The sequence below is a fragment of the Panthera uncia genome, chromosome E3 (genome assembly GCF_023721935.1).
Source record: "Panthera uncia isolate 11264 chromosome E3, Puncia_PCG_1.0, whole genome shotgun sequence".
NCBI classification, from domain to species: Eukaryota; Metazoa; Chordata; class Mammalia; order Carnivora; family Felidae; genus Panthera; species Panthera uncia.
In genome coordinates, this window is record NC_064815.1 from 4,202,755 (window position 1) to 4,230,356 (window position 27,602).

Genomic DNA, 27,602 nt, shown 5'->3' on the forward strand with positions numbered 1-27,602 from the left:
ACCATCCGCCCGGCCCCCATCTTGCCCAATGAGACCATGTGATCGAGAGGAGGTCGGTGGCGATTTTTCAGGACCGTTTAAGTTAGGGTTAAACGACAACGTAAGCCACGCCGAGATGCCGTCATTTTCCCGTGCCTTCCGAAACGAGGCTCTGTGACCAGGTAGGACAAGGGGGGAGGACATTCATATTCCTGGCGAGTTACAATGCCCCTCTTTTCTCGCAACTCACAACCACCCTGATCAATGAACAAAGCATGTGTTGTTTGGAGAATGAATGAGGACAGCTCTCTTCTGTGCATTTCATTAAAACCTGAAAGCTATGGTTTCCTGCCAGAGATGATGCCTAGTGAGTTCCAACAGCCTAACATTCAATTCTGACTCACTACCAATGCGCCCAGCTCCGCCCTGGTCGTCCTGAAGTGGAGGGATATTCAGCAAGCCTGACGTTTGTTTATCATGAAGGATTTTTCTACCGTTAGGGACCAAATAAAGGTTCTTTGTGGCAACGGCTGGAAACGCAACACGAGACCTTTCTTTACACCGTTAAGAATGGACAAATAGTTCACCGAGTAAACCAAAGACTTTATTTTGTAAAAGCAGATAACGCCAAAGTACTATGTAGTATCCATAAATCATTGCAAAAATAATTACTTTCAGAACATCCAATGTATAAGCTGAATCAATGGTTACAGCTAGGATTTTCAGCCAATATACAGATTTTTGTTCAAGCCCTAGGCTTGATTTCTACATATCATTCACATGCACGCCCTGTGCATATTCAGTATCAAAACGGGGACTCTTGAAAGCCGGACCCCAGCTTTATCTTGATTTCGAAGATGACACAACAGCCAACCGAGAACTCTGGTTTGCCGATTGAGTCCCAGAAATCATGTCTTCCGACGTCCTACAACAAACTGTATCTCTGAAAAATAAAATCAGAATTTAGATTCCCTTGCAACAGTCAGGTCCCCAAGCTCTCCAGCACCGTGGTACCGGGATGTGCTGAAACTGCTCTTCCTTGGCCTTTCTAACCACTGGGAACCCAAGGAGAAGCAGTGGATGAAATTATCCATTACTTTTTCCGTTAAGGACCAAAAACAAAAAAAGAGAGAGAGAAAGTGCACTGGCAAATGGGAACGTGGTGACAGTCATACGGTTAAGAAAAATGGTTCTATAAATCCCTCCTTTCAAAATGAGGTCCCAAGGTGTTTAAGACCAAAAGGAGGTCATAAGAGCGGTTAATACAAACAATTCCTCTCCAAGAATAAAAAAAAAGCCCTTCATGGAAAGCAGCTGAGGGAAACCAGATCCATGGGTGGATCCGGCCCTACATTTTCAGCATGCATTTCTGACCTCACCGATGTGTGTCTGGCGGGTGTGAGTAGGTCCTCCTTGCACTTAAGAAGGAATGAAGAAATTAAAGTGAATCGGTGTGCTAATGAAAAGCCCGCCGTTACAGACTGAGAGCCAAGCCCTTAGTTTATAAGGCAAGATTTTTTGTCGCCACAAGGGGGGCGGCGGGGGGGACACAGATGAGCCTGAAGGCAAGCACTCAAAAGGCTGGGTCAGCCGTATTCGGTATCTGGGCCAGAACAGTCTCAAAAAATAAGGCAACGTGTGGCTTCTCGGTTTGAGACTGTCCCCCGGAAAGGTCCCCGAGGCAAGAAAAGGGCCCCGAGGCAGCCGGCCACCGGCCAATCACCAGAAGATACTTGGATGGGGCAACGGTCACAGTTGGACGGGGTGACTTGGGGTCACGGTAGGCGGGAGGCCCTTGAACCAGCACTCAAGGTGAACGTCTTTGCGTGTCCTGTGCACGACGCCAAGCAGCAACGTCTGGGGTTCTGGAGGTGGGGTGCGTTGGCGATGTATTTTTTTGCCCCCAAAAGAAGACACGAAGGTGAAGCCCCTGGGGAGACGAGGCCGGCAAGGTGGAACCCCCACCAGGGGCGGGACTGGGTACGAGTCGGAGAGCACTTCCTGCGGCGCGCGGCTCCCTCCGGGTCTGGCCGAGTCCTACAAGCGCTTGTAGGTCCCCAGGAGAGCTTTGCAGTTGGGGCAGTAGTGGTCCACGTCCTGTAGGGCGTCCACGCAGAAGGGAATGAAGCAACAGCCTGCCACGCACCTGGAAGAAACAAAGAGCCACACGCGGAGCATGCCATCCTCCGTTTCGGTTCGGGACGGGGGGGTGGATCCGTCGACGTCCTAACCCCCCCAGAACCTACGGCTGTCACCTTCCTCGGAACAAGGGCCTTCGCAGGTGTCATTGATGATCTCAAGATGGGATCATCCCGGATTATCGAGGTGGGCTCCCTAAACTCAATGACCGACATCCTTGCAAGAAGACAGAGGAGAGGGACACGGAGACGCAGGGAGGGACAGGGTGAAGACGCAGGCAGAGACCGACGTCATGCGGCCAGGAGCCGAGGGCCACCTGGGCCACCGGACAAGGAAGGATTCTGCCCTGAGAGTCCTCAGAGGGAGCACGACACTTGATGTTGAACCTCCGGCCGCCAAAATTGTGAGAGGACACGTTTTTATCGTTTTAAGCCAACGGGTTTGTGGTTGTTGGCAATGGCGGCCCCAGGGCACTAATACACCAACCAACGCCAAGGCTGCTATCTCAGACAGACTGTCCTGGGTGTATCTTCAAATCCTGGCTCATCTGGGCATCTTTCAAAGTCTCAGACTGGGACCAGCAAACTTGTTTTGTAAAGGGCCCGACAGCACATACTTTGGGCCTTCCTGCCATCGTGGCCAGAAAACAGCCATAGATACAATCTGTAAACAAATGGGGGGGGGGTGTTTGTCCCACTACAACTTAAAACAGGCTGGATTCGGCCCCAAGGCTACAGTTTGCTGACCCCTGTCTAGACTGATCACTCTTCCATATGGAGAGGCTGCAACCAATCAGAATCCCCCAAAGAACAGCTCTTAACCTATGTCATCTGTTATCAGTGCACACAGGCTGGACCTTCAGATAGCCTGTGGGATAATAAGAACTACAGTTGGTCTTTGTCCCCAGTTCCTGGCAAGGAGCTCCAAAAACTCTAGGAATTTCCGGAGTGACCGGAGTGCCTTCGGTCATGCAAAACAATCCCCTTTCAGTCACACCTGCTTTTATGCTAACAAGGCGACCAGGGCAGGGTTCCTGCCTCTGGATGGGGCTGCTGGGCTTCCTAGGTTAGAACTCAGGAGGGGATAGGTACGGGCTGGGGCTGTAAAAACCCTTGAACAATCTATTTGGAGAGCTTCCGGATTGAACACATCCATGGGCCAGGAGAGTGGTGCACCCCAACTCCACGGGGACAGCGGCTCCTACGCCCGGGACCCTTCTGGACCTCACTCCAGGTATCTCTTCACGTACCTGCTGTTCATTTGTACCCTTCATGACATTTACAAACTGGTAAATGTTAAGTACAGTGCCTTCCTGAGTTCTGTGAGCCAACAGCAAACAGTTCTGTGCGTTCTAGCAAATTATCAAATCTAAAGGGATAGTGGGACACCCCATTTATAGCTGGTCGGGGTCAGAAGGATGGATGGCCCGAGATTTGTGACTCGCATCTCTACTGGGGCGCAGTCTATGGGACTGGGTCCTTAAGCTGTGGGGTCTGTGCTAACTGCAAGTACTTAAGTGTCAGAACTGAACTGAATCACAGCTGGGGTTGGAGAGCTGGTTGGTAACAGAAAACACCCCCGCAGGCCATGTTTGCCCAAATGTAGTTAAAAATCGGCATTTCACAATGCACAGGACAGGCAGCGTAATCAACATTATTGTAATCACTTTGGTCGGTGACAGATGATCGGGAACTAGACCTACCGTGGTGATCATTTCATAATGTATGAAAACACTGAATCACTATCTTGTATGCCTGAAACTGATCTAATAATGTCTGTCAATTATCATTCAATAAAAAAAAAATCAACAATTTACAGGAAGACATTGGCTTACACAAAGCAGAAACAGGATACCGCCTGGTAAGGAAATAATCTTATGAAAAAAAATTCCCCCTATGGTCTAAGGTTACCCAAGTTCAAATAAGGTCAGTCAGTGCCTTCGAGCTAACCCTCACCACCCTCGCCAGGGTCTTACGCACACAGACACAGCTCCAAGCTGCGGGATGCATACATTCACTTATTCTATCCCCAACAACCCCTGGGGGCAGGGGCGGGGAGCGTTATCACCTCCAGTTTTCAGAAGAGGGAAACGGAGCAGAGAGGTGAAGTCACTCGCCCAGAGGCACAAAGTACTGAGGCAGGACTTGACCCCACAACCCTACAACCCTGCATGTAATCAGAAGAGGAGGGAGGGACAGAAGAGCTGCCCCAATCTGAAAGCTAAGATCAGCAGAGTCTGACACTCATCAGAAGTTCCCTTTCTGGGGGCGCCTGGGCGGCGCAGTCAGTCGGTTAAGCGTCCGACTTGGGCCCAGGTCGTGATCTCGCGGTTTGCGAGTTCAAGCCCCGCGTCAGGCTCTGTGCTCACAGCTCAGAGCCTAGAGCCTGGAGCCTGCTTTGGATTCTGTTTGTCTCCCTCTCTCTGCCCCTCCCCTACCCCTCCCGCTCTGTCTCGGTCTCTCTCAAAATAAATAAACGTTAAAACAAAAAAAAGAAAAGAAAAAGAAATGTCTAAGGGTATCACCCCGCCCAGACGAAGGGGGCTGCTGTGTCTGCCCGGGAGGGGTGTGAGCAGGCGAGCCAGACGTGGCGGATGGGACAGCAGTTTCCAGCTGTGATGTGCTGGACAGCGGTGGTCCCCCACTGGGGACGACTTCTGTCGGGGGAGGGGGTGCGGAGGGCAGGGGTGCCGCTGACCCTCCCGCGGTGGACCCCCGGGGGAGAGCCTGGGGGCCGAGCCCGCCGGACTTACCCCAGCAGGCACAAGCTCCCGCAAGAGAGCCAGGTGAGGGCACCGGCGTTATAGGACAGCTGGGTCACGATCATCTTGTTGCACGAAGGACAGCACATCTGGACTGGACGGTCGAAAAAGGACACTGGCTGCTGCACGTAGACGGTCTGCACAGCAACTGGGGGAACAGGAACGGGCGACCGGTGAACGCGGGGGGCCACCGGGACGACCGGGGGTGGGGGCAGGGGCTTGGACACCACGTTCACAGCAGCACCGCTCACCGGAGCCACCCGAGCATCCCCAGTGAGCAAGTGGATAAGCACGAAGGGACCTCTCCAGACAGTAGAGCCTCACTCGGCCTTCGAGCGACATCTTGGGGCACCTGGGTGGCGCAGTCGGTCAGGCGGCCGACTCTTGGTTGACGGTTCAGGTCATGATCTCACGGTTTTGTGAGTGCGAGCCCCGTGTCAGGCTCTGTGCTGCTGCTTGGGATTCTCTCTCTCTCTCTCTCTCTCTCTGCCCCTCCCCAACTCACCCTGTCTCTCTCTCTCAAAAATAAATGAAAAATTAAAAAAACAAACAAACAAACAGGAAAAAAAGGACATTCCGACCCGCACTAGAACACGGATGAACTTTAAGGCCATCACACGGAGTGAAATCAACCAGCCATGGGACAAATACCGCGTGATTTCTTGTGGACGAGGCACCTAGAACCATCCACTTCACAGTGGAAGGCCATGGACGCCGGGGGCTGGGACAGGGGTGGAGGAAGGGCACGCGAAGCTGCTGTTCGGCAAGTTTAGGGTTTCAAGTTTTGTGAGGTTTCAAAGTTCTAGAAAGGGACGGCGGTGATGCCGCGTGAGAACGTGAACGTGCTTAACGCCGCTCAACCTCACGCTGAGAAGCGCTTTACGATGACGAATTGTACGTTACGTGTGTTTTACAACACGTGTCGTCTTTCCAGCATCATCCTGCGACGGGCTCTCAACCCCCCTCACCCCCACACAGGGCGGGTGGGGAGAAGTTCCTGCAGCCGTTTGCGGCTCAGCCCCGACCGAGCTTTCAAACTTGGAAACATGTAGCAAGCTTGCTGCCCACCCCCCCGGCACTTCCCACCTTGCCCAACACAGGCTGATTCAGCAAGACTGGGGCAGGGTCCCCAAAAGGCTCTTTAAGCTCCCTAAGTAGCTCTACGAAGGTGGTCTGCGGATGGTTAATTCCAGAAACAGTGATACGATGGGGTTTCGCCTCAATTTTCTTCATCCACGGATTAGTGGTTGCCAGGGGCTGGGGGACGGGGAGGGACGGCTCACGGGTACGGGCTTTCTTTCTGGAAACGTTCTGGAATTAGCGCTGAGGGTCGCACAGGTCTGCGACTTTACTGAAACCCCTGAGTTCTGTACACTTTAAAAAGAGTGAGCTTTACGGTACGGGAATCATATCTCAGCAACGCTTTTATCTGAAAACATGAAGTAACGGCTGTTGCCAGGGTTACGTGAGATAAGGGGGGGCAGGGGGGGAAGGGGGTAAGGAACCTCAGGCCGTGTCGTGGGCGCGGTGAACACTCGATAAATAGTTTCGTCTTTTCACACGGGGCTCCTGACGAAGTCCAACGGCCAGCGATAAGGCAGGAGTTTACCGCCTCATCGCTGGGCTGGGAACGCCGGCCCAGACTCTGGGGCAAGTCCAGGGAATCGAGGTGCCGTGGCCCAAGTACGTAAACTCGTGCTAAAGCGAGAAAACTATGTAAAGAACACGTACAGGCGTTCACAGTCACCAGAGGTGAGCCTCGAGTGACATAAATCGTGAAGGCCTGAGCACTCAAAATGGTTTTGGTTTTTGGCAAAGCTGTGCAAGCTCGTATTCCTCTCAAAGTGACTACCTTCTGTTCCAGCTGGAACGCCATTTCTGTGATCCAGGCAGGAGGGGAAATTAACTGTCGTCCAAGCTCACAGAACCTAATACTCCTCGAAAGTCCCAGAAAGCCTCTCCTTCCAGAAAAGGAGTATGAAAGCATCTGCTAACGCTCACATGTGAGCGGTGTTAAAAATCTTTTTTTTTTTTTAACTTGGTGCAAGAATGAATTATTGATCAGAGCGTGATGTGAAACTGTCTAAAGTCACCTCGCTCTCTTCCAGCTGAAGGGGTCAAAGTTGCTCGAGCACGTCAACACTGGCTCCCTTTTATCAAATGATTACTCATAGAATTTTATTTTTATCTTAACAACCACTGATGTAGGCACTTGATGAGGCCCAGTTTTACAGGTGGGGAAACTGAGGCCCGAGGCCATCGGGTGAGGCCAGGCAGTCTGACTCACAGCCCTTTCTCTGAACTGCTGATCTCCTCCCGAGTGGCTTGCAATACTGAATCAGCTGTGTGCCTGGGCACTCCTGGGCAGCAGGAAGGCCCAGAGGGCAAGGCCATGAAGAAATTGCTGGAAGGCCGGGAAGCCAGGCGGGCGGGGTGGCGGGCTGGGACAGGGTCGGCTCACCGGTTCCTAACTCCTGGCTTTCTGCTCCCTCTCCTACTCCAGCCCCGGCCTCGGGGCAGAGGTTTGAGCCTCAGCAGGCAGGGAGGGGACCCTTACAAGCAAACCCCCCACCCCCTCCACCCCCCACTTTCCCTGGGATTGCCGTGTGCCTCTGTGGTCAGCGCCAAAGGACTGGTTTGTGGCGGACGTGGGAAAGTTCATAAACAGTACTTTATCAGGGAGACGACAGGAGCCCCACAGATGTGGAACCCGGAGGACTAGATGGAAAATTCCAGGACAGGGGGTAGAGGCCGACTGACCAGCATTTCATTTAGACTCAGGCCGAGGGACTCCGGTGGCTCCCCTGATTTCCTGCGGAGTCCCCAAAGCCAGGGCGGAGGGCCAAGGAGAGGGGAGGGGGCGCAGGAGGCGGCACGTACTTGCGTTGGCGTTGGGGACGGGCACCGGCTGGGTGTAGTACGCGGGGGGATGCATGCCCTTCCCGTCTGGGCCCGTCACCAGCCCCGTGGTCGGCCCTGGCACAGGTGCAGGAGGCACGGGGAAGTAACTGTTAACCGCCACTGTCTCTTCGTAGGACGGGGGTGCGGACGGCACTGAGGAAGGCCCTGCGGCCGCCTGATAGGATCCCGGAACAGACATGTTACCTAAAGCAAAACAGAAGACACCAGATCAGAAATGTGAGCGACACCTCTCCCTCTCTCTCTCCCCCACCCCCTTCCACCCGAATCTTCCAATCCCTACCAGACAGAAAATGAGGAAATGGCTTGTGTCCAGCCGCGTCCAAAAGCCAGAAAGGGAGTTAATTAGCGTCCCTCCACGACCCAAGAACTATCACCTGAACGAGGGATTCCCCAAATAAGGCTAAAAGGGAAACAATCACCACGCCAAATCATTAGCACCTAGAAAACTCCAAGCACACATCACCCCCAAATGGAGCCGAAGCTTTTTTCTTCACCCTTCAAACTCCTGCCCAACAGTGGCCCGCCTTTCACATCTGGCGACTTCTTCTTTTTTTACCCACTGTGGTTTTTACGGATGGGGTTTCAGGAGCCAGAAAAGACCCAGGCGTTCAAACTCAACCACAACCTATCACCAATGGAGTGTCTGAGCGAAGGAAGCCAGAAATGCACACCGTGTGATACCATTTTAATACAGTTCAGAAGCAGGCGAGAGGAGTCACAGGGGCCAGAAGTCAGGAAAGCCGTGAATCCTGCAGGGGTGGGGGGGTGGGGGGTGGAGGCTGGAAGGGGTGGGCCAGGTGGGGGGGAGTCTTCTAAGGGGCTGGTCTTGTTCTTCATGCTGGGGGGTGATCACGTGGTATGAACACTATGTGAAAATCCAAGCGATACAATTAAGGTGTGTGCACTTGTCTTTTGGTAAGTTACAGGTTTCTCTTTCTCAGTTTATTTATTTTGAGAGAGACGGAGGGAGCGAGAGAGAGCAGGGGAGGGACAGAGAGAGAGAGAGAGTGAAAGGGAGGGAAAGAATCCCAAGCAGGTTCGGTGTGCGGGCAGCATGCAGAGCCCCCACGGGGCTCGAACTCACAAAACGGTGAGTGAGATCATGACCTGAGCTGAAATCAAGAGTGGAACGCTTAACCGACTGAGCCACGCAGGGGCCCTGTTACGGTTTTTAAAAAGTAAACACACACACACACACACACACACACACACACACACACGGCTCCCATTTTGAGAAAGGAGTAATCAGAGAAGCCAGGCACATATTTCCTTTTGTGAGGGCAAAGAAAGGGTGCCCCCACCCCCGCCGCCACCTCGCAGAGCTGATGCCCGCCTAGAATTACGTGGCCTGTACCCAGAGTGCATTCCTGTCTGAAGCCCCGTGCTCAGCGGCCCTAGGGCAGCTGGAGAAGGACACAGTGCCGCCCTTTGTGTGGCTCTGTTTTTCTAAAGGGGCAGGGCTAAGGCAGCCTTAGAAGATCCATTGAAACCTGTCTCAGGAGAAATGGGGAAATGGGCTGGAGGGCGGTGTGCACGAGATCCCCTGCACTCTGCCTTGTCTTCTAGAACCCGTGGGAAGCAGAAGCAGCAATTAACTCTGCCGCGGGGAGAAGGGGAGACTCCTTCGAGGAAGCTCAGCCTTTGAGCTGCGGCCAAAAGAGGACATTTCTCTGGGGGAAGAGAGGGGAGGGGGTTCCAAAGCAGAGACAGAGGCAAGGGAAAGTGAATCCGTGTAAAACAAAGTCAGTGAATAAAGCTAGACATGTTGGGGCCGGATTGTTGAAAATTTGAAAGTCCTATGGAGGTGTTGGGGCTTAACTGGAGATGTCTGCCCGATGGAACCTTCTGGAAGAATGGAAATGTTCTCCATCTGGGTTGTCCAATATGGCCATCCAGCAGCTCCCCACGCACCCCCCCTCCCCCCAGCTGCTGGACTCTCAGAATGTGGCTGGTGTGACCCGGAAGCTGAATTTTTAAATTGCATTTCAAGTTTAAGCAATTTAAATTTAGAATCTAATAGGCAGGAGCACCTGGGTGGCTCAGTCGGTTAGGCGTCCAGCTCTTGATTTCTGCTCAGGTCATGATCTCATGGTTTCATGGGTTCGAGCTCCTTGCAGTGACAGTGTGGAAACTGCTTGGGGTTCTCTCTCTCCTTCTCTCTCACTCTCTCTCTGCCCCTCTCACACATGCTGTCTCTCTCAAAATAAGTAAATAAACTTTAAAAAAAAAACATCTAATACGCAATGCAATTATTGGAAAACTTATGGAAGCTTTTCCACCTTTCCAAAGGACCCCTCGGCTATGTGAATCGACTTTATACAGCAAATTTAAGGAGCTCCGAATCTAGATCAAACATTTCTGACAAAATATTAGCATCCAACTTAGGATATGATGTCAACATAAAACACACCCCGGATTTCAAAAAATTTTAAAACACTGACGTGAAATATTTCATTCCTAATTTTTCAAACGGACAGTTATGTTGAAATAACAATATTTTAGCTAGGTGGAGTTAAGTAAAATGTGTCCTTGCAAGTCATTTCACCTGTGTCTTTGCACTTTTTTAGATGTAGCAGCCGAAAAATTTTCAACTATCTATGTGGCTCACTTTCTGCTTCTCCAGGACGGCAGGACTATGGAACACGGGGAGCCATGGAAGGTTATAGAGGAGTGGTCCAACCCTAGGAAGTGTAGCTGAAGCTGGTGAGTAACAGAAGCAAGAAACAAACCGTGGAAGGCCCCTACATGTGGGTGGAGGGGACGGTGGGTGGCGGCTACATTCAAGTCTATTGGTGGGGGGGCAGGGGGGGACAGCTAGTCAGGAAGGCAGGGGCATCTGTGAAAACAGGTCCAGGGTTTAAAAATGGGAACCTTGTGAAAAGTGGTCACGGTATGTTGTCAGTTTCCTCTGACACAGGGAAACAGAAAAGCAGAAGGAAGAAGGGAGACAGAACACAAACATCAGCCCCAGGATCAGACGGCAGCTGCTCCTGGCCGGGCATGGGCTCCAGGGGACTCAGGCTGGGGGCGCGCTCTGGAGAAATTCCCGACCTCGCTGAAGGTCAAGGACTCGCTGTCCCTTCGCGTCTCAACAAAGGCAGACCCCGAGCTGCCTCCACAGTTTATTCTAAAAACTGAGTCATAGAAGAAAACCACAAGAGCCGAAAACACAGGTTGTACAGAGAGCCTAAAATAGCACCGAGCACTCCGGCTGCAAGGGAGCTGCTCTGGGAGGGAAAACTATGGTCTGGGGGGGCCTTGGGGGGCCCTAAATTGTGCAGAAAAGGTTTGGGTCAAACGGCCGGGAAACAATGACTCAACTCGGAAGGCCAAATCCCTCCGCTTCAAAACCACTGCCCCTTCCTCCCAAAGTGACAAAAGGCAGCCAGAAACTGTGTGGTCAAGGGTGAACTTGGGGGTGTTGGGGGGGCCTACTTTCCCCTAAAGGAAGGAAGAAGTGCCTGCGCTTCTAGAAAACGCTTCTGGAAATCAAGGCTGGGCGGCTTAATTGTCCAGGCATCGTGGGTCTGGTGGCCACATCCTAGTTTCTGAACTTCGGGACAGTGTCTCTTGGGAACACTGACTTTGTGTCAAACAGCCACAGGATAAACACTTATAATCGTGAAAACGTACAAGAACAGGCTAGAATAGTGGGGGAAAAAAAAAAAAAAACATCCAAAAACATAGCCAGCTGGTTTGAAGGCTTTCTAAATAAATTCCAGGGCCTCCCCTCCCCAGGCCCCAGGCCAGGAAATGCCACTTCAGTCCTATTTCTTTTTCTTTTTCTCCCCACATTCCCCCGTTTCTTTGTAATTTGGTTCCCCCCCCCAGGGGTGGAGGTGGGGGTGGGGGGCAGCAGGCCCGCCTAGCCGCCCACCTAGCCGCCCCTCCAGAAAGCTCTGCTCAACCGGCCTCTGCCTCCTGGTCCTCACCCCCCAACGTGAAACTCTGAAAAGGCAGCCAGCCTTCTCTCACTCCAACACACACGTACACACACACACACACACACACACACACACAGACCTACAAGACAGATACACAGACAGACCACACACACACATACGCACTGCACGGTCACCAGAGAACCCTTCGTCCCTCGCGTCCCTCCAGGTAAGGCCCCCTACGTGCTGAGGTGCTACCACAGTCATATCTGACTCCGGCACTCCTCCCTCTGGGACCCCAGGAAGGCACCTCTGAGTTTCACAGAAGAGCAAAGCCACAGTGCTGCCACATAAAAGCACAGCCTTGAGAATCCCTTTGGTGGCCAGGGAGGCCAGGGAGGCGGCCGCGGATCCCAGGTTGCCATCGTTACCGGGAGCCTGGGCGGGGGCGGGAATAAAGGAAAAGACGAGGGGGGTCTCCTCCCTGCCTCCCCACTTGTTTAACTTTGTGATTAGGCCCCTGAGAGTGGCTTTTCTTGACCGCCCATTGAAAAGGACACGTTGAAGGCAATTCTCCATCCACCTTCCACCACCTTCCACGCATCCAGGAAACGCTCGGGGCTGGGGAGCTCTGTTTTCCCCACCTCAGAAGGGCTCCATCATCAGCGACTTTAAATCCACAAAGGCATTCCAAACCCATTGTTCAGACACGGAAAATGTCACCGGAGTGTGGCAGTCCCGGGGGGCCCGACACCCGGGGGACCCACGCTCAGCCCGATCCTCTGCTGTCCCCAACTTGAAATTCTGAAGACTCTGGGAAGCGGGGCCCTGCGTTTCCATACTGCACTGGGGCCCAATGTCACGCAGCCCAGTGTGGCCACGGATCACAGAAAAGGAAAAGGACGCGTGTCTGATGCACACAGAGGCATTTCTAACACAAAAAGGCCTGGACTTGAACCTAGAAATTGGCCCGTGACTGGCTGCACCATCCCAGCCCCCACTTTATCACCTGTAAATGTGCCACTTGGAATTTTGGGGTCCCTAGCTGAAAATCCCCCTTGTTCGCGTCTCAACGGATTTCCTCAATGAGAGATTCTCTCTTAAATGGGCAGGGAGGGGTATATAACGGATACTTATTCCTGTGCTTACAGGAATGAGTCTGGGAGTAGCTCATTCATCAAACCCTGGTTTAGAACATGATTTCTCAATCTTGTTTTCATTATAGCTGCCTCACCCCCTCCTCACCCCCAAGGAAAAAATTAAATTACATTTAAATTTAATTAATGAATTTAAATATAATTTAATTTCTACCTAACAAGAGAAATTAAATACTAAGAAATAAGATTTCGTTGGATAGGGTTGAGTTTTGGAGGGCCACACAGCACCGTACTATCTAAGACTTTTTTTTTTTAACCTCTCCCCCACCCCCCAAACCAATTTTCACTCCCCTAAGTCCCCACTGAGAAAGGGAGAGAGAGGTAGGCAATGAGGTATTTGGGGGCCCATGAGTTTTCCAAACCACTGGCATTTATTCATTCAGTAGTCCCAAAATCTGTTTCCCCTCTCCTTGCTGTCATGAACGCAGCTGTCTGAACGAATTTTAACCTTTTACTGACTGAGTCCTGGGGTCCCGTAGGTCCGTATTATGCCCAGCCTCTCATGGTTTCATCTAGTGAGTCACAACCAAGGGAGGTGGGCAGAGGGAAAGTGATCAGCCCAGGGAGCCCTCCCCTCTGCCTAAAGGGGCCAACCAGGATTGGACTGGCTGGTGCCCACTCCCTCCGGCACTGGAGTCTTGAACCTGCAGGATTCTCCCCCAGCAAGAAAGTGAACGATGCAAAGGGTACCAGATAACCAGGCTGTTTGAACCCTATTTGGGAATCTCTGAACCCAGAGGTCCTGGTCTGAGCAAAACCTGCTCTCTGTCACCTACTCCCCACTCCCCACCCCAGGCTCACACTAAGATGTGAATTCGCATTCACCCAGCACTGCATTTCGATGAACTATAACGGGAACTATAAGGGGAACTATAAGGGGCTCTCGTACTGCCGCCGCCTCCGTAATTGACACCCTTACTCGTCACCCCACGTGGTCCCGCTGACTCAGGAATTACCGCTGTCGTCATCCCAATTCACACACGAAATAAACTGGGGCCCACAGAGGCGAAGCTGCTTGTCCAAAGTCACACAGACAGAGTGCATCGGGCTACGGTTTGAACCTGCACCCATCAGACTGCGGAAGACTTATTATTATTATTATTAATGTTTATTTTTGACAGAGAAAGAGAGAGACACAGCAATCGCGGAAGACGGGTAGAGAGAGAGGGAGACACAGAATCCGAAGCAGGCTCCAGGCTCTGAGCTGCAGGCACAGAGCCTGATGTGGGGCTTGAACTCACACACCAGATCATGACCTGATCTGAAGTCAGACGCTCAACCGACTGAGCCCCCCCAGACGCCCCTAGACCCTGGAATGCTTCTGACCTCACCCAACACCTCCCAGGGAGACACAGACACAATCAGCAGCCTTGTTTTGCACACCTGACCCCCAAATGACACGTGAAAAGAAAAACAGGGGGGCGACATTCTTTGAACGCTCTGCCTCCCTCACACGTGTAAAAAGATGCATTTTATGCAGACGCTCGCACCACACACTCAGGACGAGGCGACAAAAGGCCTGCCTATTATGGATTCCAACTCATTTTGTCACTGGCGACTTTGCAATGCAAAGCGATCTGCTTCTTTAATAAGGACGGAGTGGCGGGGCTGGGGGGTGGTTCAGGACCTTAATATCAGCCAAAGGCAGATCTCCAGGAAGCTCTTCCTTCCCGTTGTGATGGGAAGAGGTCAGAACCTCCCCAAGATACAGTGTTGTTCTGCAGCTTCATATGTACGGGACCTCATGGTGCCGGGTCGGGTCGGCCAGCTGCCTCCACACCCGCGCGGGGAAAGGCAAAGGCCCCTTCCCCGAGGAGTCTCAGAGCAGCTCAGCCTCGGCTCTTTAATACCTGCTCTGTTGAAAGAGAAGGAAAAGGCCCTTAGCATCCTGGAGAGAAGCCAGGCCGGCCGAGCCCAGCGATCCTCACATCCTGAGCTGATAATGAACCGGTCCTGAATCCTTGGGACACGGGAACAAACCCAGAGAGACCTCCTGCTCCTAAAACGTTCGGCCTGACCGGGCTCAGAACTCTCTGGAACACCCTGGTGGGACCTACTTCGGGCCTTCAGGTCCTCCTCGCTCTGTTCCCACAGAGCCACGCGTTCGGTGTTGGCGGAGCTGAGCCCGGCCGCGGTCTGCGCGGCATCCTCAAGTCCAAGGGTAAGGGCTGACCCCGGGAAGTCTGGAGACAACTGGCAGATGGGCCTTCCCACCGCAAAGTTGGCCCCAAGAGATCGCCGGGTGAATCTTGGCAACGCGATGCTGCGGGGTGGGGGGGAAAGCCAGGCGCAAAGACCACGTAGGGTAGGAGTCCATTGACATGAAACGCCCAGAACAGGTAAATCCGGACCCAGAAAGTCAGGGCAGGCCAGGAGCTGGAAAGAGGGTGCTGGGAGGAAACAGGGGTGACTGTTAATGGGCGGGGGGAAGGGCAGGGGGGGGTACAGAGGATCTGAGGCAGGCTCCATGCTGTCAGCACAGAGCCCCATGCGGGGCTTGAACCCATGAACTGGGAGATCATGACCTGAGCCAAAGTCAGACACTCAACCAACTGAGCCACCCAGGCGCCCCTGCACATTTTTATGTGTCTGCAGCCTCGCTTAGATATCTCCAGACATGCCCTAGGCATGCTCTTTCCACTGCCCTCGGTTTCCTTCCTTCCCGATGGGCTGCAAATTCCCCTCATCTGTCACATCCCAGCTTGTGCATCACCTCCCCCAAGAAGCGATCTCTGGCCTTCTGAGGGGAGAATTAAACCTCTCTTTATTCTCCCCTCTCTCCCCAGGGGAGAATTAAACCTACACAGTGCGGAAATCAAGGGTGCAGGGTCTATAGCCAGACTGCCTCTGGCCAAATGGCATGCCTCAGGGCATGACTTTAGTGCCTCATTGATCCCATCCATAAAATGGGGACACTGGTAGTTTCTTAAGGCTCTTGGGAAGATTAAATGAATCCACTTTTTAAAAAAAATTTTTTTTTAATGTTTATTTATTTTTGAGACCGGGAGAGATGAGAGAATGAGTGGGGGAGGGGCAGAGAGAGGCGGGGAGACCCAGAATCCGAAGCAGGCTCCCGGTTCTGAGCGGTCAGCACAGAGCCAGACGTGGGGCTCGAACTCATGACCTATGATATCAACACCTGAGCCGAAGTCGGACGCTCAACCGACCCAGCCACCCAGGTGCCCCTGAATGAAGCCACTTGTGAAAAGCACCCAGAACAATGGGGGACACAGAAGCACTCTGCTCTATTTGTCACAGAGCACTTCTCTTTACTGGTCTTTCTTCCTGATCAGTCTGTGGGCCTTGTAAGGGCAAGCACTGAAATGCCTTCAAATATGCATCCCTAGCATCTAGAACTAGGCTCACAAGGTCACGGGTGCTCTGCGGGGTGACCCTCCACCCCAGTGCGCCTGAGATGGAGGGGTTCCTCTGGATACGGGATTCTGGTGCTCACACGGGGAGCACAGGACAAGCTGGTCATCCTGACACTTCAACAACAAATGGGGAGAGAAAATAAGACCCATCCAGGAAAAAGGGAAAATAAGATCCCATCCCGGCATCAACATTTGGAAGCAGACATCATTGAGGGTCTTACCCTAACACCTCCACCCAGAAGCTGAGAACGTTTTTTGCAGGAGGATGCTTATCTAATGACAAGCCTCGGTAACACATGGTCTCCTGGTTCAGCTCAAGGTTAACATGAGGCTTTGGCCAAAGTGGCACCAACCACGCCCCAGAATTGGGATCACTTGACTGGGTCTGAAACCCTTCATTTCCTCCAGGATTCCTGAGGAAGGTGGTGTTTCTCAACGGGGCACCCCGGGGATGTCAAGGCAGGAGATCGAGTCAAGACATGGGTGGCAAAGGAAGTGTGGAGGCGGGCAGACATGAACAAGATCGAATCAGAGAGGAAAAAAAAGAAGCCACGATCTCTGAACGTCAAGATGGGCTCATTTCTATTCCTTGATGGAAGCTGATGCCACTGATGAAGGTCAGGGCTGACCTGCTCTGCGAAGGTGCCCCTGGTTTGTGCCAACGCCCACTCCTGGTTCTGGCTGGGGTTACCGAAGAGAGGGAGGGGTTCGTCCTGTGACTGTAGCACCCGTCCGACATCTGGAGGACTCGTGAGCAGGCTCCGCACTGCCACCAGCCCCCACTCAGAAACACCTGTCACTCCATGCTCACTATGGGGTAACCGGATGATGACTCACTGATTCTTCAGAAATGACCATCTATCTTTTCTTCATGGTGTCAAGAAAACTCAGAGGCTCCATCCTGTACCCCAAGAGACCATAAATGTCAGCAACTGGTGCTGACGCGTGGGGACAGGAAAGGGGACGCGTGGGGACAGGACAAGTCACAGCTTGGCTGGCACCTCCCTCCTCGGGGCTCGTTTATAACCAGGGAGGACCGAAGGGATGGGCACTCTTGGCAGATGAGGGGCTGAAGGAGTCTCGGGTCATTTGTCCTTCCCACCCCCATCCCCTTCTGCTGAGATGACCAACAGGCAGGTCCAGAAGCAGGGGAGGAGGACAGAGAGACGATGCCCAACGTTCAGAGGTCTCGTGGCGCAAGAGTACAGGACATAACAGGCTTCACCGCAGACTCCAACCAGGAACTGGCCTGGTGGAGAATCTGAGGCCGTGACCACCGAGCTCAGAGACGGTGCAGTGGGCCTCGCGCCCAAGATACCATCACACGGTTTCCAGAAACGCCCAAGTCATTCACAAGAGTGAATGACTCCACCTCCTCTCCATCCCCGGGCCCCGGCCTCACTCCTCCCTCAGCCACAACCCCACTAAGCCCACTTCCCACTTCCTGTCCTCCTCTTCCCAGGCTGGAGGGCTTTCCTCATTTGGCCGAGGCCTGCACCTCTGTCTCCTTCAGGGGCTGCTCTTTCCCCACCAGCCGTCCCCCAAAAGATCCCCAGGGACTTGGGTCTACACCCACTCCTTAACCCCATACCCTTCAAGCTGATCCTGGCCCACCCACCCTGGACAACTCCCCTGGGGGTATTCACACACGAAAAGATGCTCATCTCGCTCCAGGAGATGCAGTTAAAATGGGGCAGAGACAGACAGTCAAGCCTAGTATCGGTGAGAAGTCCTGTGGACATCACGCACCTGCTGGCAGGATGGGGTGACAAGTGCCCGTCAGTTCTGTGGTCTTCCTCCCTCAGACCCTTGACCCAGGCTCATCAGGAGAAAACATCAGAAAACCCAGACTTTCTACAGAGGACCAGGACAGTACTCCTTCAAAAACTGCCTCAAGGTCGCAGAAAATAAGTCCGAGAAACTGTCACAGACCAGAGAACGAGACCTAACAACTAAATACAATGCAGGATCCTGGACTGGATCCCGGAACAGAATCCAGTAGAAGAAAGTTCCTCCTCTGAATTCAAATAGTCTGGGGTTGGCAAAGAGTAAGGCACACCAATGTCAGTTTCTTACTCGTGACAAATACACCCTGATGCCGTGCGATGTCTATCTTACAACGGGGGGAGCTGAACGGGGTGTGTGCAACTCCTGAACACTTTGCAACTTTTTCTGTAAATGTGCAATGGAGGCACCTATCAAACTGTAACATGCACGAACGCTTCGACCCAACAGTTCCTCCTCTAGGCATGCAGGGGAGAGATGTCTCACGCGTGGGCGAAGAGACAAATGATGAGCCCACAGGGGCATTCACTGCAATGTGGCTAGAAACCACCTAACTCTCCATCAGCAGGAGACGGTGCACATCGGTGATGGGCCAACCGCACAACAGAACAACAGTACAGCAACCATCAAAACAGAACAAGCAAGAGTTTTATGTGTGGAAATGCATCTCTTGGATAGATCACTACATTAAAGAAAGTCCAAACAGACCATCATTTGGGTATAAGGAAGAAGGATATATATATATATCTTCTTATGTAACGTGCATAAAATGTCTCTGAAAGGATATATAAGAAACTCTAAGGGGCGCCCGGGTGGTTCAGTCGGTTGAGCGGCCGACTTCGGCTCAGGTCATGATCTCGAGGTTCAAGAGTTCCAACCCTGCGTCGGGCTCTGTGCTGATGGCTCAGAGCCTGGAGCCTGCTTCCGATCCTGTGTCTCCCTCTCTCTCTCTGCCCCTCCTCCGCTTGCACGCAATCTCTTTCAAAAATAAATAAATATTTAAAAATTAAAAAAAAAAGAAAGAAACTGGTAAAGTGGCTGTGAGCAGGGGAGGGAGGTGGACTGTGGGAAGGACAATCCTTCGCCTACACCTTTGCTGATCTTCTGTGTACTGAGCCATAGCAATGCTGCATGATCAAAAACCAAATCAAGAAAAAAGTCAATGCAGTAAATTATAACTTATTAAGCAGACATCATTTAATATGTTTATTAATTATAATATATTTATAATTATGTAATTTAATTTAAAATAAAACTTTTTTTTTTTTAGTGGGGAGAAAGAGCCTCTGCAAACCTGGATCTGTCCTCCCCAGGCCAGCCTCCTGGGTCCTCCCACCCGTGGGTGAAATGGTGTCATCACAGCCCTTTGTCCCCCCAACTGTCTCAGGTTGCTGGCCGGCACCTGGCCTTAGCCCCTCCCTGAGTGTTTGCAGAGTGATTAAAGCTTTTGATTACCTCTATTTGGTGAGAAAAGGTATAGACTGCAGTTTTCACTGTATCATCCCCAAAGCCATACGACAATCTCCTATTTACCAAAATAAAGTTCTTCTCTTTGAATTTTGTGCTCTGACCCAGTTCTGAAGCCTGATGGTTTATTATCAGACCAGGGAGAATGGGCCCTCCCTCACCAGCCTTAAGGAATCCCTTTGAGGAGGCAAAGTTAAGCAACATAAGGGAGACAGGGGACCCAAAGGGGAAACTGAGTCCAGATTCTAAGGCAAGTGGCGGGTCTCGGGGACACAGGCGAGGGCAGGCCAGGGGGTGGGGAACAGCATGGTTAGACATGCAGAAGCGGACATAGACTTGTGTCCCGTGGGGAGGCGAGCAGCGCGTGGCCAGGAGCGTGGGGGTCCGGTCACGGGGGCCTTCCCACCAAAAAGCCGGGCCCAGGCAAGGTGGGCACCAGGCTGGACCTTCCAGGGAGGGACCCCACACGTAAGGGTTCTGCTTAATGAACCAGCAGCCCAAGAACAACTAGAAAACCCCCTAAAAGTATTCAACTCCTGCCAACGAGAGTTAGTCTCTAAAAATAAGCCTCAAAACTTAGAACACGAAGAGAAACCAGCCCCAGCAGAAGCCATGCGGGCAGCAGCGGCCCATCAGCACAGACACACGACAAAGTCCGACAGCCCAAGGCCAAGGGGGCGTCCCTCTCCCCAAATCCTGTCCGCAGGCAAGGAAAACTCCAGCCTCGTAACTTCCGGTGCTGCTTCTTTCTGACTGATGCCTTCTTTCAGCATCCCTCCCCCAAAAGTATCTGAACCACTTTCTAACATCAATTCTGCGTTTCTCTCTGCTTCCTTAAAGTCTGCAAAAAGTAAGAAAGACATACCTGGGTCGGCAGGCGGAGGTTCCGCGCTATCCCACACTGTGGAAGGTCCAGCCTGGGGCTGCTGGCAGCTCCCATCCCCCCACCCCCACCCCTGCTGTGCCAAAGCCTCGAGCCTGGGAAACCAGCACCCACTGGGTGAGAACTCTGTGCAGAGGAAGAAAGAGTTACTACCTTCCTCAGGTGCCTCCTAGGAGTAAGGTAAACACGCTTGGGCGTCTGTCTGGATGATAAATATCTGTGTTACTCGGGAGTCTCCTATTTGCTTATTTCCTCAACTCTGGCTATATTCCAGTTGACCCTGGGGAGCGGGGGATTATAACTGTCCCGTCTTTGAAAGTTAAGGGAAATATCCGCCTTGCCTTTAGCAAGACTTAAGGTGAGAACAGGGTGGGAAACGTTCCCCACTGAGCTCTCTTAAGTCCTTGAGCCCCGCTCCCCTGGCCCATCCCATACAATCCAGCCCTCTGCGACATATGCCCTCCTTCAGCGTCCTAATTGCTTCCGGTCTGCAAGTTAGATTGCGTCTCCCTAACTGGACCACGTTGCACCCCTCCAGGGCAAGGGCTGTGTGCTACATTTCTCCGGGGTCCCCACAGGGTTTTGGGAAGGCGATGCCCACACTGCGTCCTCATAGAAGGGAGATATTACATGCATAGAACAGTATGTATACTCCACATACGAAAGCCAAGTCTATTGTGCAAGCTCTTTAGAAGTGTGCATTTTTTCAATACAGAAGAAAAGACAAGTCTTCCTTCCAGAAGAATTCCAAATAGTGTGTGCAGACGCTCCTCCCTCCAGGGGGTGGAGCTTAGTCCCTCCATCCCCCTCCTGGGTGTGGGCTGCATTTTGTATCTCGCTTTTAGGGGATAGTCCACCAGACAAAGACAGGAATTTTGCAATGGAAAAACCTGGCAACCACCACCTCAGTCTAGTGATGAAGGTTCACGTTATTAGGACCCCCTGAGGTCATGAGACACATCCATGCCAATTCCCCAAACCCCTAACCCCAGTGTGACCAGAAGAAAAAACCCAGACAAACCCAATCTGAGGGAAATTCTACAAAATCCCTGATGGGTACGCCTCAAGAAGTCAGAGAAACAAGACTGAGGCACCGTATGACCAGAGGATGATAGAAAAGGGAATAAACGGCATGGGGTCCCAGGGATGGGACCTCGGGACAGAAAGAGAATGTCAGTGGGAAAACTGGTGAACTCCAAACAGAGTCTGGAGTTTTGTTAATGGTGAAGCACCAATGTCATTTCCTCGGTTTGACAGAGGTACTGTGGGGATGACAAAGGACATTGTAAACAATGGGGGAAACCAGGCTAGGGGTCCCTGGGGAACCCCCTATACTAACTGCGACTCTCCTATAAGCCTAAAACTGAACCATAAGGTGAACTGGGGCAGGCAGGCCTTGCCCAAAGGCATTCAATTCAAATTTTAAAAAACAAGTTTTTTTAAAAAAAGGGTTCTGTGTGTTTTTTTTAAAGAAAGTAATTTTTTAAAGTGTATCTTGGTGAAATGCAAAACATTACGTGCATCCAGTTTCTGTGACCAGGGTTTCTAATATTTCTAAATGGGGAGGAGAAAGGAAAGAAAGAGAAAGAGAGGAAAAGAAAAAAAAAGAAGAAAAGAAGGGGGTGGGAGAGAAGAGAGGGAGAGGGAGAGGGAGGGAGGGAGACAGAGAGAGAGAGAGACAGAGACAGATGCCCGAATGTAAGCAAATGTCCAGACCCCGAGGTTTGGGGACTCTCCAAAACCCCTCAGCTGGATGTACAAGGACGCCTGGCCACACATCTGTACCCCTCCCTTAAAACATTAGATTTCCAAACTCTCACAAAGCGGTTTTAAACACATGTGGGCGATAAACTCTTCTAAAAATACATCAGATCAACACGGAAAAGGGCAAGGCCTTCAGGGAGAAGATAAAGCAGTTTGTTTTTTTTTTAATCACCAACCTAATCCTCCTTCTAAAATCAGTTCTTTCAAGGAGAGAAAAGGAAGATTATTCAATCCTACAGCCTGTCCCCACCGTCCAGCCCCAGAAAAGGAACCCAGAGACCAGCTCCGATTGGTATATTTGCAACACTGAAATGATGGGGGGGGGGGGGGAATTCCTTAAGCCAAAAAAAAAAAACGGGGGGCACTCATGTCAGGACGGATATCTAAGAAAACAGCCCCTGTTGGTACACAGGTGGAGAGCCAGCTGGCAAGGCCAAAAAGATCGGGTCTTTTGCGATCTCTGGAGAAAAATGTTCTCTAACAAGAATGCAAACATTAAGTGAAACCTGATTATAAAAACTCTAAGGAACTACCAGACTTGTACATGTAGTGAATCAAATAGTGCTCCAAATTCTTAAACTGAGACTAGTTAGCAGTCTTGAAAATACACAGATTCTGCAAAAGGCCGGTTTTGTTAGAATGGAATTTAAACTGCCTACGGTTCCGGAAAAAATGTCCAAGGCGAACGGGACTTCCTAAACTCTAAATTACCACGGGGGAGGAATTTCGACAAAAGGAGAAAACGGGATCTCCTGCCTTCTTCAGAAGACGAAGCGAGAACCCTGTATGACAGTTCTTAGGCTATGTGACCTCAAACAAATTCAAGCTCATAGGAAAGATTTCAGAGCAATATTTTCAACTGCCATCATCTGGACTCAGTCTGTTTCTACAGGGGGACACGTCCCACAAATCAAAGATAAAGTTACTACAATCTGAAGGCCAGTTCAAATATGGCATAAGTACAAATTACAGTGATTCGCGAAATGGAAAAATCCTTCCACTGGGGAGGTGGGCTTCTCCTCCCTCCCCGCCCCCCACCCCCACAATCGGGAGAGGGGAACTTCCCTCTGGATTCCTGGTGAAACCACATCCCCAAGTTTCCACAGGAATGATGAGTTTTGATGAAACGGCACGAGAACACAAACACGACTGCATCGGGATACAAAATTGTAATGGACCCTGATTACAGCTTCAGAAAAAAAAAATACAACAAAAAACAGGCTCCATGATAACAGACCAAGCCGTGCAACAAGGTAAACTGCGGCTAGCTGTTTGGTTCACAGGCTGAGATCATCCCCAATCTTCTTTAACTTCCACACTTTCTGCAATATTGTTATTTTTTACATAACTTTCAGAAATATCACTGCATCCTCTACAAATAACCTCCCTGCACTCAAGGTTAAGGCAAAAGTCAATGATAAGCTCTTAAATTTATTCCAGGAACACTGACAATTCTAAAGTTCCCTGAACTAAGCAGTTGAAATTCTTTGGCTGTTCCTTTCTCGAAAGTTAACACCTATAAGGAAAGAAGACATAAAGGACACAGTGCCTTGAGCCTTTAGGATCCTGGTGAATTAATTTCCCACCCACTACAGGGAAGCAAGGAACCACCAAGCAGATACCCTCCATATTTCCTTTCTTCTGTCTGTGCCTTTTTTTTTTTTAAGATTTTATTTTTAAGTAATCTCTACACCCAACATGGGCCTCGAACTCACAACTCCGAGATCAAGAGTCGCAGGCTCCACCGGCTGAGCCAGCCAGGCGCCCCTCTGTCTGTATCTTAAAGCCTGTGAAATCACACACAGTTCTTCTACTGAAATAACCTGCACGCAGGGACGACTACATTAGCCAAGGGAGTGTTATCACGGCGGCCCAGAATACAAAGATTCGAATAATAAGACATTGTGTGGACCCAGGAAAGTACCACTTGGAGCTCAAGTAACAATTTTAAGGTTAAGCAAACACCCGTTGAGCTCAGAACGGACTATGGCAGGCCAAATGGGCACCAAGGACATCATAAACATGTCCGCACCAGAGAAATGCAGAGTTAAGGGGGTCTCTTTGCCTGATGAGACGGACCCCCTCATCCACTGGGCTGTTTTCATTGCAATAAAAGCAAAAACAAATACAACACAAGTTGCAGTGCCCGGACTCTAGGACTCCCTCTCATGAATCTCCTTTCTTCCAACCATCACTGGAGCTCTGGGTTGATTCATGGTTGGCAGCAGAATTTTAAGTCCCAGATGGGCACCAGCCCATTCTCACAGTGGCATTGTGGTTAATTAACAGCAAGAGTATGTGCTGCTTAGCTCCTTGAAAATTAACTTAGGCTGGAAATGCCTTCTGGCTCCTTCCCTCCCAGTGGTTCCCCTTTTACCACCCAACCCTCGTCTTGTCTGTGCCTCCTCTGAAACTTTGCTGAGATCCTTCTGCTGCTTCCACATGTCCCCCCACGTGTCCACATATGCTCAGGCCTTGGCTTTGCTACTAAACCCACAGTGGCTATCCTGGCCTCTTGCTCACACCTCCCTCCTTTCCACTCCCCTCAAGCTCCTTCCAGGCATTAGAGAGCACTGACTTTTTCACCTGCATGTGTTTCCACTTTTAACCCACAGAGTAAATCCTTCAGGACCAGGAGCCATTTCTTCCAAGTCCTTTAAAGGGCAAGGGCAGCACTTTGTTTCTTCACAACCAGCCCATAAAAGAGACTGAAGGAGTAAAGGGAGGTATACTCACCAAAGTATCTAGTATTTTAGAGACCTAAGAAATTGATCCTGTTTCAGATCAATCACCCAGTCACGTAATCCGCAAAAACATTACAAGGATACTTTTTCAAATGTGAACAAAAGCATCTATTATTAATGCCTTAAAGTAACAGGAAAGAGAGAAGACGGGCCTCTCTCATAGTAGATCTACAATTAATGTTTCTTAGAGAGTCTTGTGCACTTTTTGATCCCACACAAAGGCTGGCTGAGCGGTAAGCCAAGTACAGCAAGGGTGTTACTTCATGCAGGTAGAACAGGTCACCTGCTCTCCAGAGTCTGATCCAACTACGAGAAAACCAAACACGGTCGTGGAGTCCCAGATACCAGCTCATGCCTCTCTTTACAATGGAATCCAGGTTAGTCCTACTTTAAAAGAACCACCCTAGAAGGCTGCGGATGGGGACAGGAAGGTAAGCAAGCAAGCGAGGCAGTCAAGCATACAATCATGCAAACCATGCCCTCGCTTAAAAAGGGCCCCCGGGGAAACTGCAGGGCCAACCCGCCTTCCAGGCTGCCCCTGAATCAGCACCAGCCCCCCAGGCCAAGGCCAGGGTTTGTACCCCCTGGGGAGGGCTGGTGGGACAGTCTAACCTGATGGGGTAAGGGAAGGCCCTTGACTTCCAGAAACTGGATTTCCCAACCAGCAAGCTCAGTCCAACAGGTAATGACATCAGCCCCACGAATCGGAAGCACAAAAGTGATCAGAAAACTAGTGAAGGTCCAACTGGCCTGAGCCCTGGAATGCTCAGCCTTTCTAGAATGGGGCCATTTCCCTATCCCCTGACCTTGACCAACACCACTGCCCAGATCCATACTGACCTGGAGAGCAGAGGGGAGGAGGCCACCTGCCTAGCTTGGTCGGGAGGGGTGATGTCCACCTCCGCCACAAGTTCCCCAGCCGGAGCCACCAGCACGCATCGGGCACCGCCAGTAGGTGGGTCTGTCGGGGCTCATCCCTGAGCTCACCGGGTGCCCACCTTAACCCGCGGGGAAGGGGTTTCGCCAGGGCCAAGGCTCCCTTCTCACTGTGTCCGGACTTTCGCCTCTCGGGGGCTCCCTCGGCCCCCAGGTGTCCACAAAGGCACGCGCTGACAGTGGCAGAGGCAAAAAGCGCCGATGCCGCGGCCCATAAAAGCCGACTTTCCGGGACCGGCGTCCGGAAATTGTTTCGGACGACCCCCGCGCTGGCGCTCGGCCCACTCGTCGGGGCAGGGACGGAACCCGGCCTGTCCCACGGCCGGGACAAGCGCCGGGAGGCTGGACACCCGGCCCCGGGCGGGCCCCGCGCGCCAGATCTCGGCCGGTCCCCTACGCCCTCCACCCCGCCTCGACCCCCGGGGCCCGCCGGAGCCCCCCCAGCCCCGCGACCGGCGCGATGCCCCGGGTCTCCCGGCCTCGGCTGCTCCCGAGTCCGGGGCCAGTGCTCGCGCCGCCGAGCCCCGCTCCCTCCCGGGCCGCCGCGCCCCCCGCCCGCGCCCGCACCCGCGCCCGCGCCACACTCACCGCCGCCCGCGCAGCCAGTGGAGCCGGGAGGTCTGAGCGAGCCGCGCAGGCGGGCGGCCGGGCCGGGGTGGGGCGGGGCCGGGGCCGGGGCCGGGGCCGGGGGCGGGGCCGGGGGCGGGGCGGCTCAGGCTTCCGGCTCCCCCTTCAGCCCGCGCGCGGACCCACCCCGCCCAGTGCGGCCTGGAACGTGCCCGAGGCTGTCCCCACCCCTCGGGGTTCTGCCCGTCCCTTCCGTCCCGCGGAACATCCCCAGAGTGCACCCCGACCCCGCTCACTCCCTGGATCCCCTAGGTTCTGCCGAGGCTCCTCGCGATGACCTCCGGGGGGCCCCCAGTCTCCCCATCCTGTCCCCCTCCCCCCACTGCGGATTCTGCCCCTGCTCGTCGATCCCCCTCCCCTCCTGATTTCCGCATCCTGCTCTCCCCATTCCCCTAGGTCCCCCATCTCTGGCATTCCTAACCCCTCCCACCCTCAGACAGCGTGGACCACCAACTTCTGAGTCCCAGGTTCAGGGTTCCCTGCTCTCAGTAGAGCAGCCCTTACTCTACCTGTAACTGAGTTCCGTACCTTCAGACGCATCCGGATAGCCCGAGATACACCGTGTGCCTTTGGAAAAGTCACCCACTCTGGGCCTCAGTTTCCTGTCTGTAAAATAGGCATTAACAGTACCTGTCGCATATGTCTAAGAATGCATTGAGATCTTGCAAGCAAAGGGTTTAGTACAGGTTAGGTGTTAAATAAAACCAATATCCTGTCTTACTACCTTCTATGTCCCCAGGGAGGTCCACGCCCCCTAGGTACTTTCTTATTCCATCACTAAAATCTCTCTCTTTTTTTTTTAATCTTGAAATTTATTTTTGAGAGAGAGAGAGAGAGCATGTGCGTGAGCAAGAAGAGGAACACAGAGGATCTGAAGTGGGCTCTGTGCTGACAGCAGGGAGGCCCATCTGGGGCTCAGACTCATGAACCATGAGATCATGGCCTGAAACACCCAGGTGCCCCTGCCCCTAGAATCTGCAAATCAATATCTCCTGTTTCAACATCCACTCAGTCCTCTGCCCCTAAATGGGTGCTGCCTGCCTATCCGCTAAGAGCCCCATTTGCCTGGTAAGGTAGTAACCGCAGCCCTGATCCAGCAGGGTTCTGGGAGAAGTCATTACAAGGCATTAAGGAGCTTGTGTGGCTTTCAGAGTGCACAGTCCTGGAAATGGGAGGAACCCTG

At 52.2% G+C, this 27,602-nt stretch overlaps 1 protein-coding gene across 1 annotated transcript; it reads right to left on the reverse strand.

The window, feature by feature from the left end:
• Positions 1-561: 561 nt before the first annotated feature.
• LITAF (lipopolysaccharide induced TNF factor) lies at positions 562-26,449 on the reverse strand. The gene is made up of 4 exons (XM_049638263.1): positions 26,381-26,449; positions 7,760-7,984; positions 4,871-5,027; positions 562-2,125 (listed from the first exon to the last, which is right to left on the reverse strand). The coding sequence occupies exons 2-4, from the start codon at positions 7,977-7,979 to the stop codon at positions 2,017-2,019; spliced, it is 486 nt and encodes a 161-aa protein (XP_049494220.1). The 5' UTR covers positions 7,980-7,984; positions 26,381-26,449; the 3' UTR covers positions 562-2,016.
• Between the last annotated feature and the right edge of the window lie 1,153 nt (positions 26,450-27,602).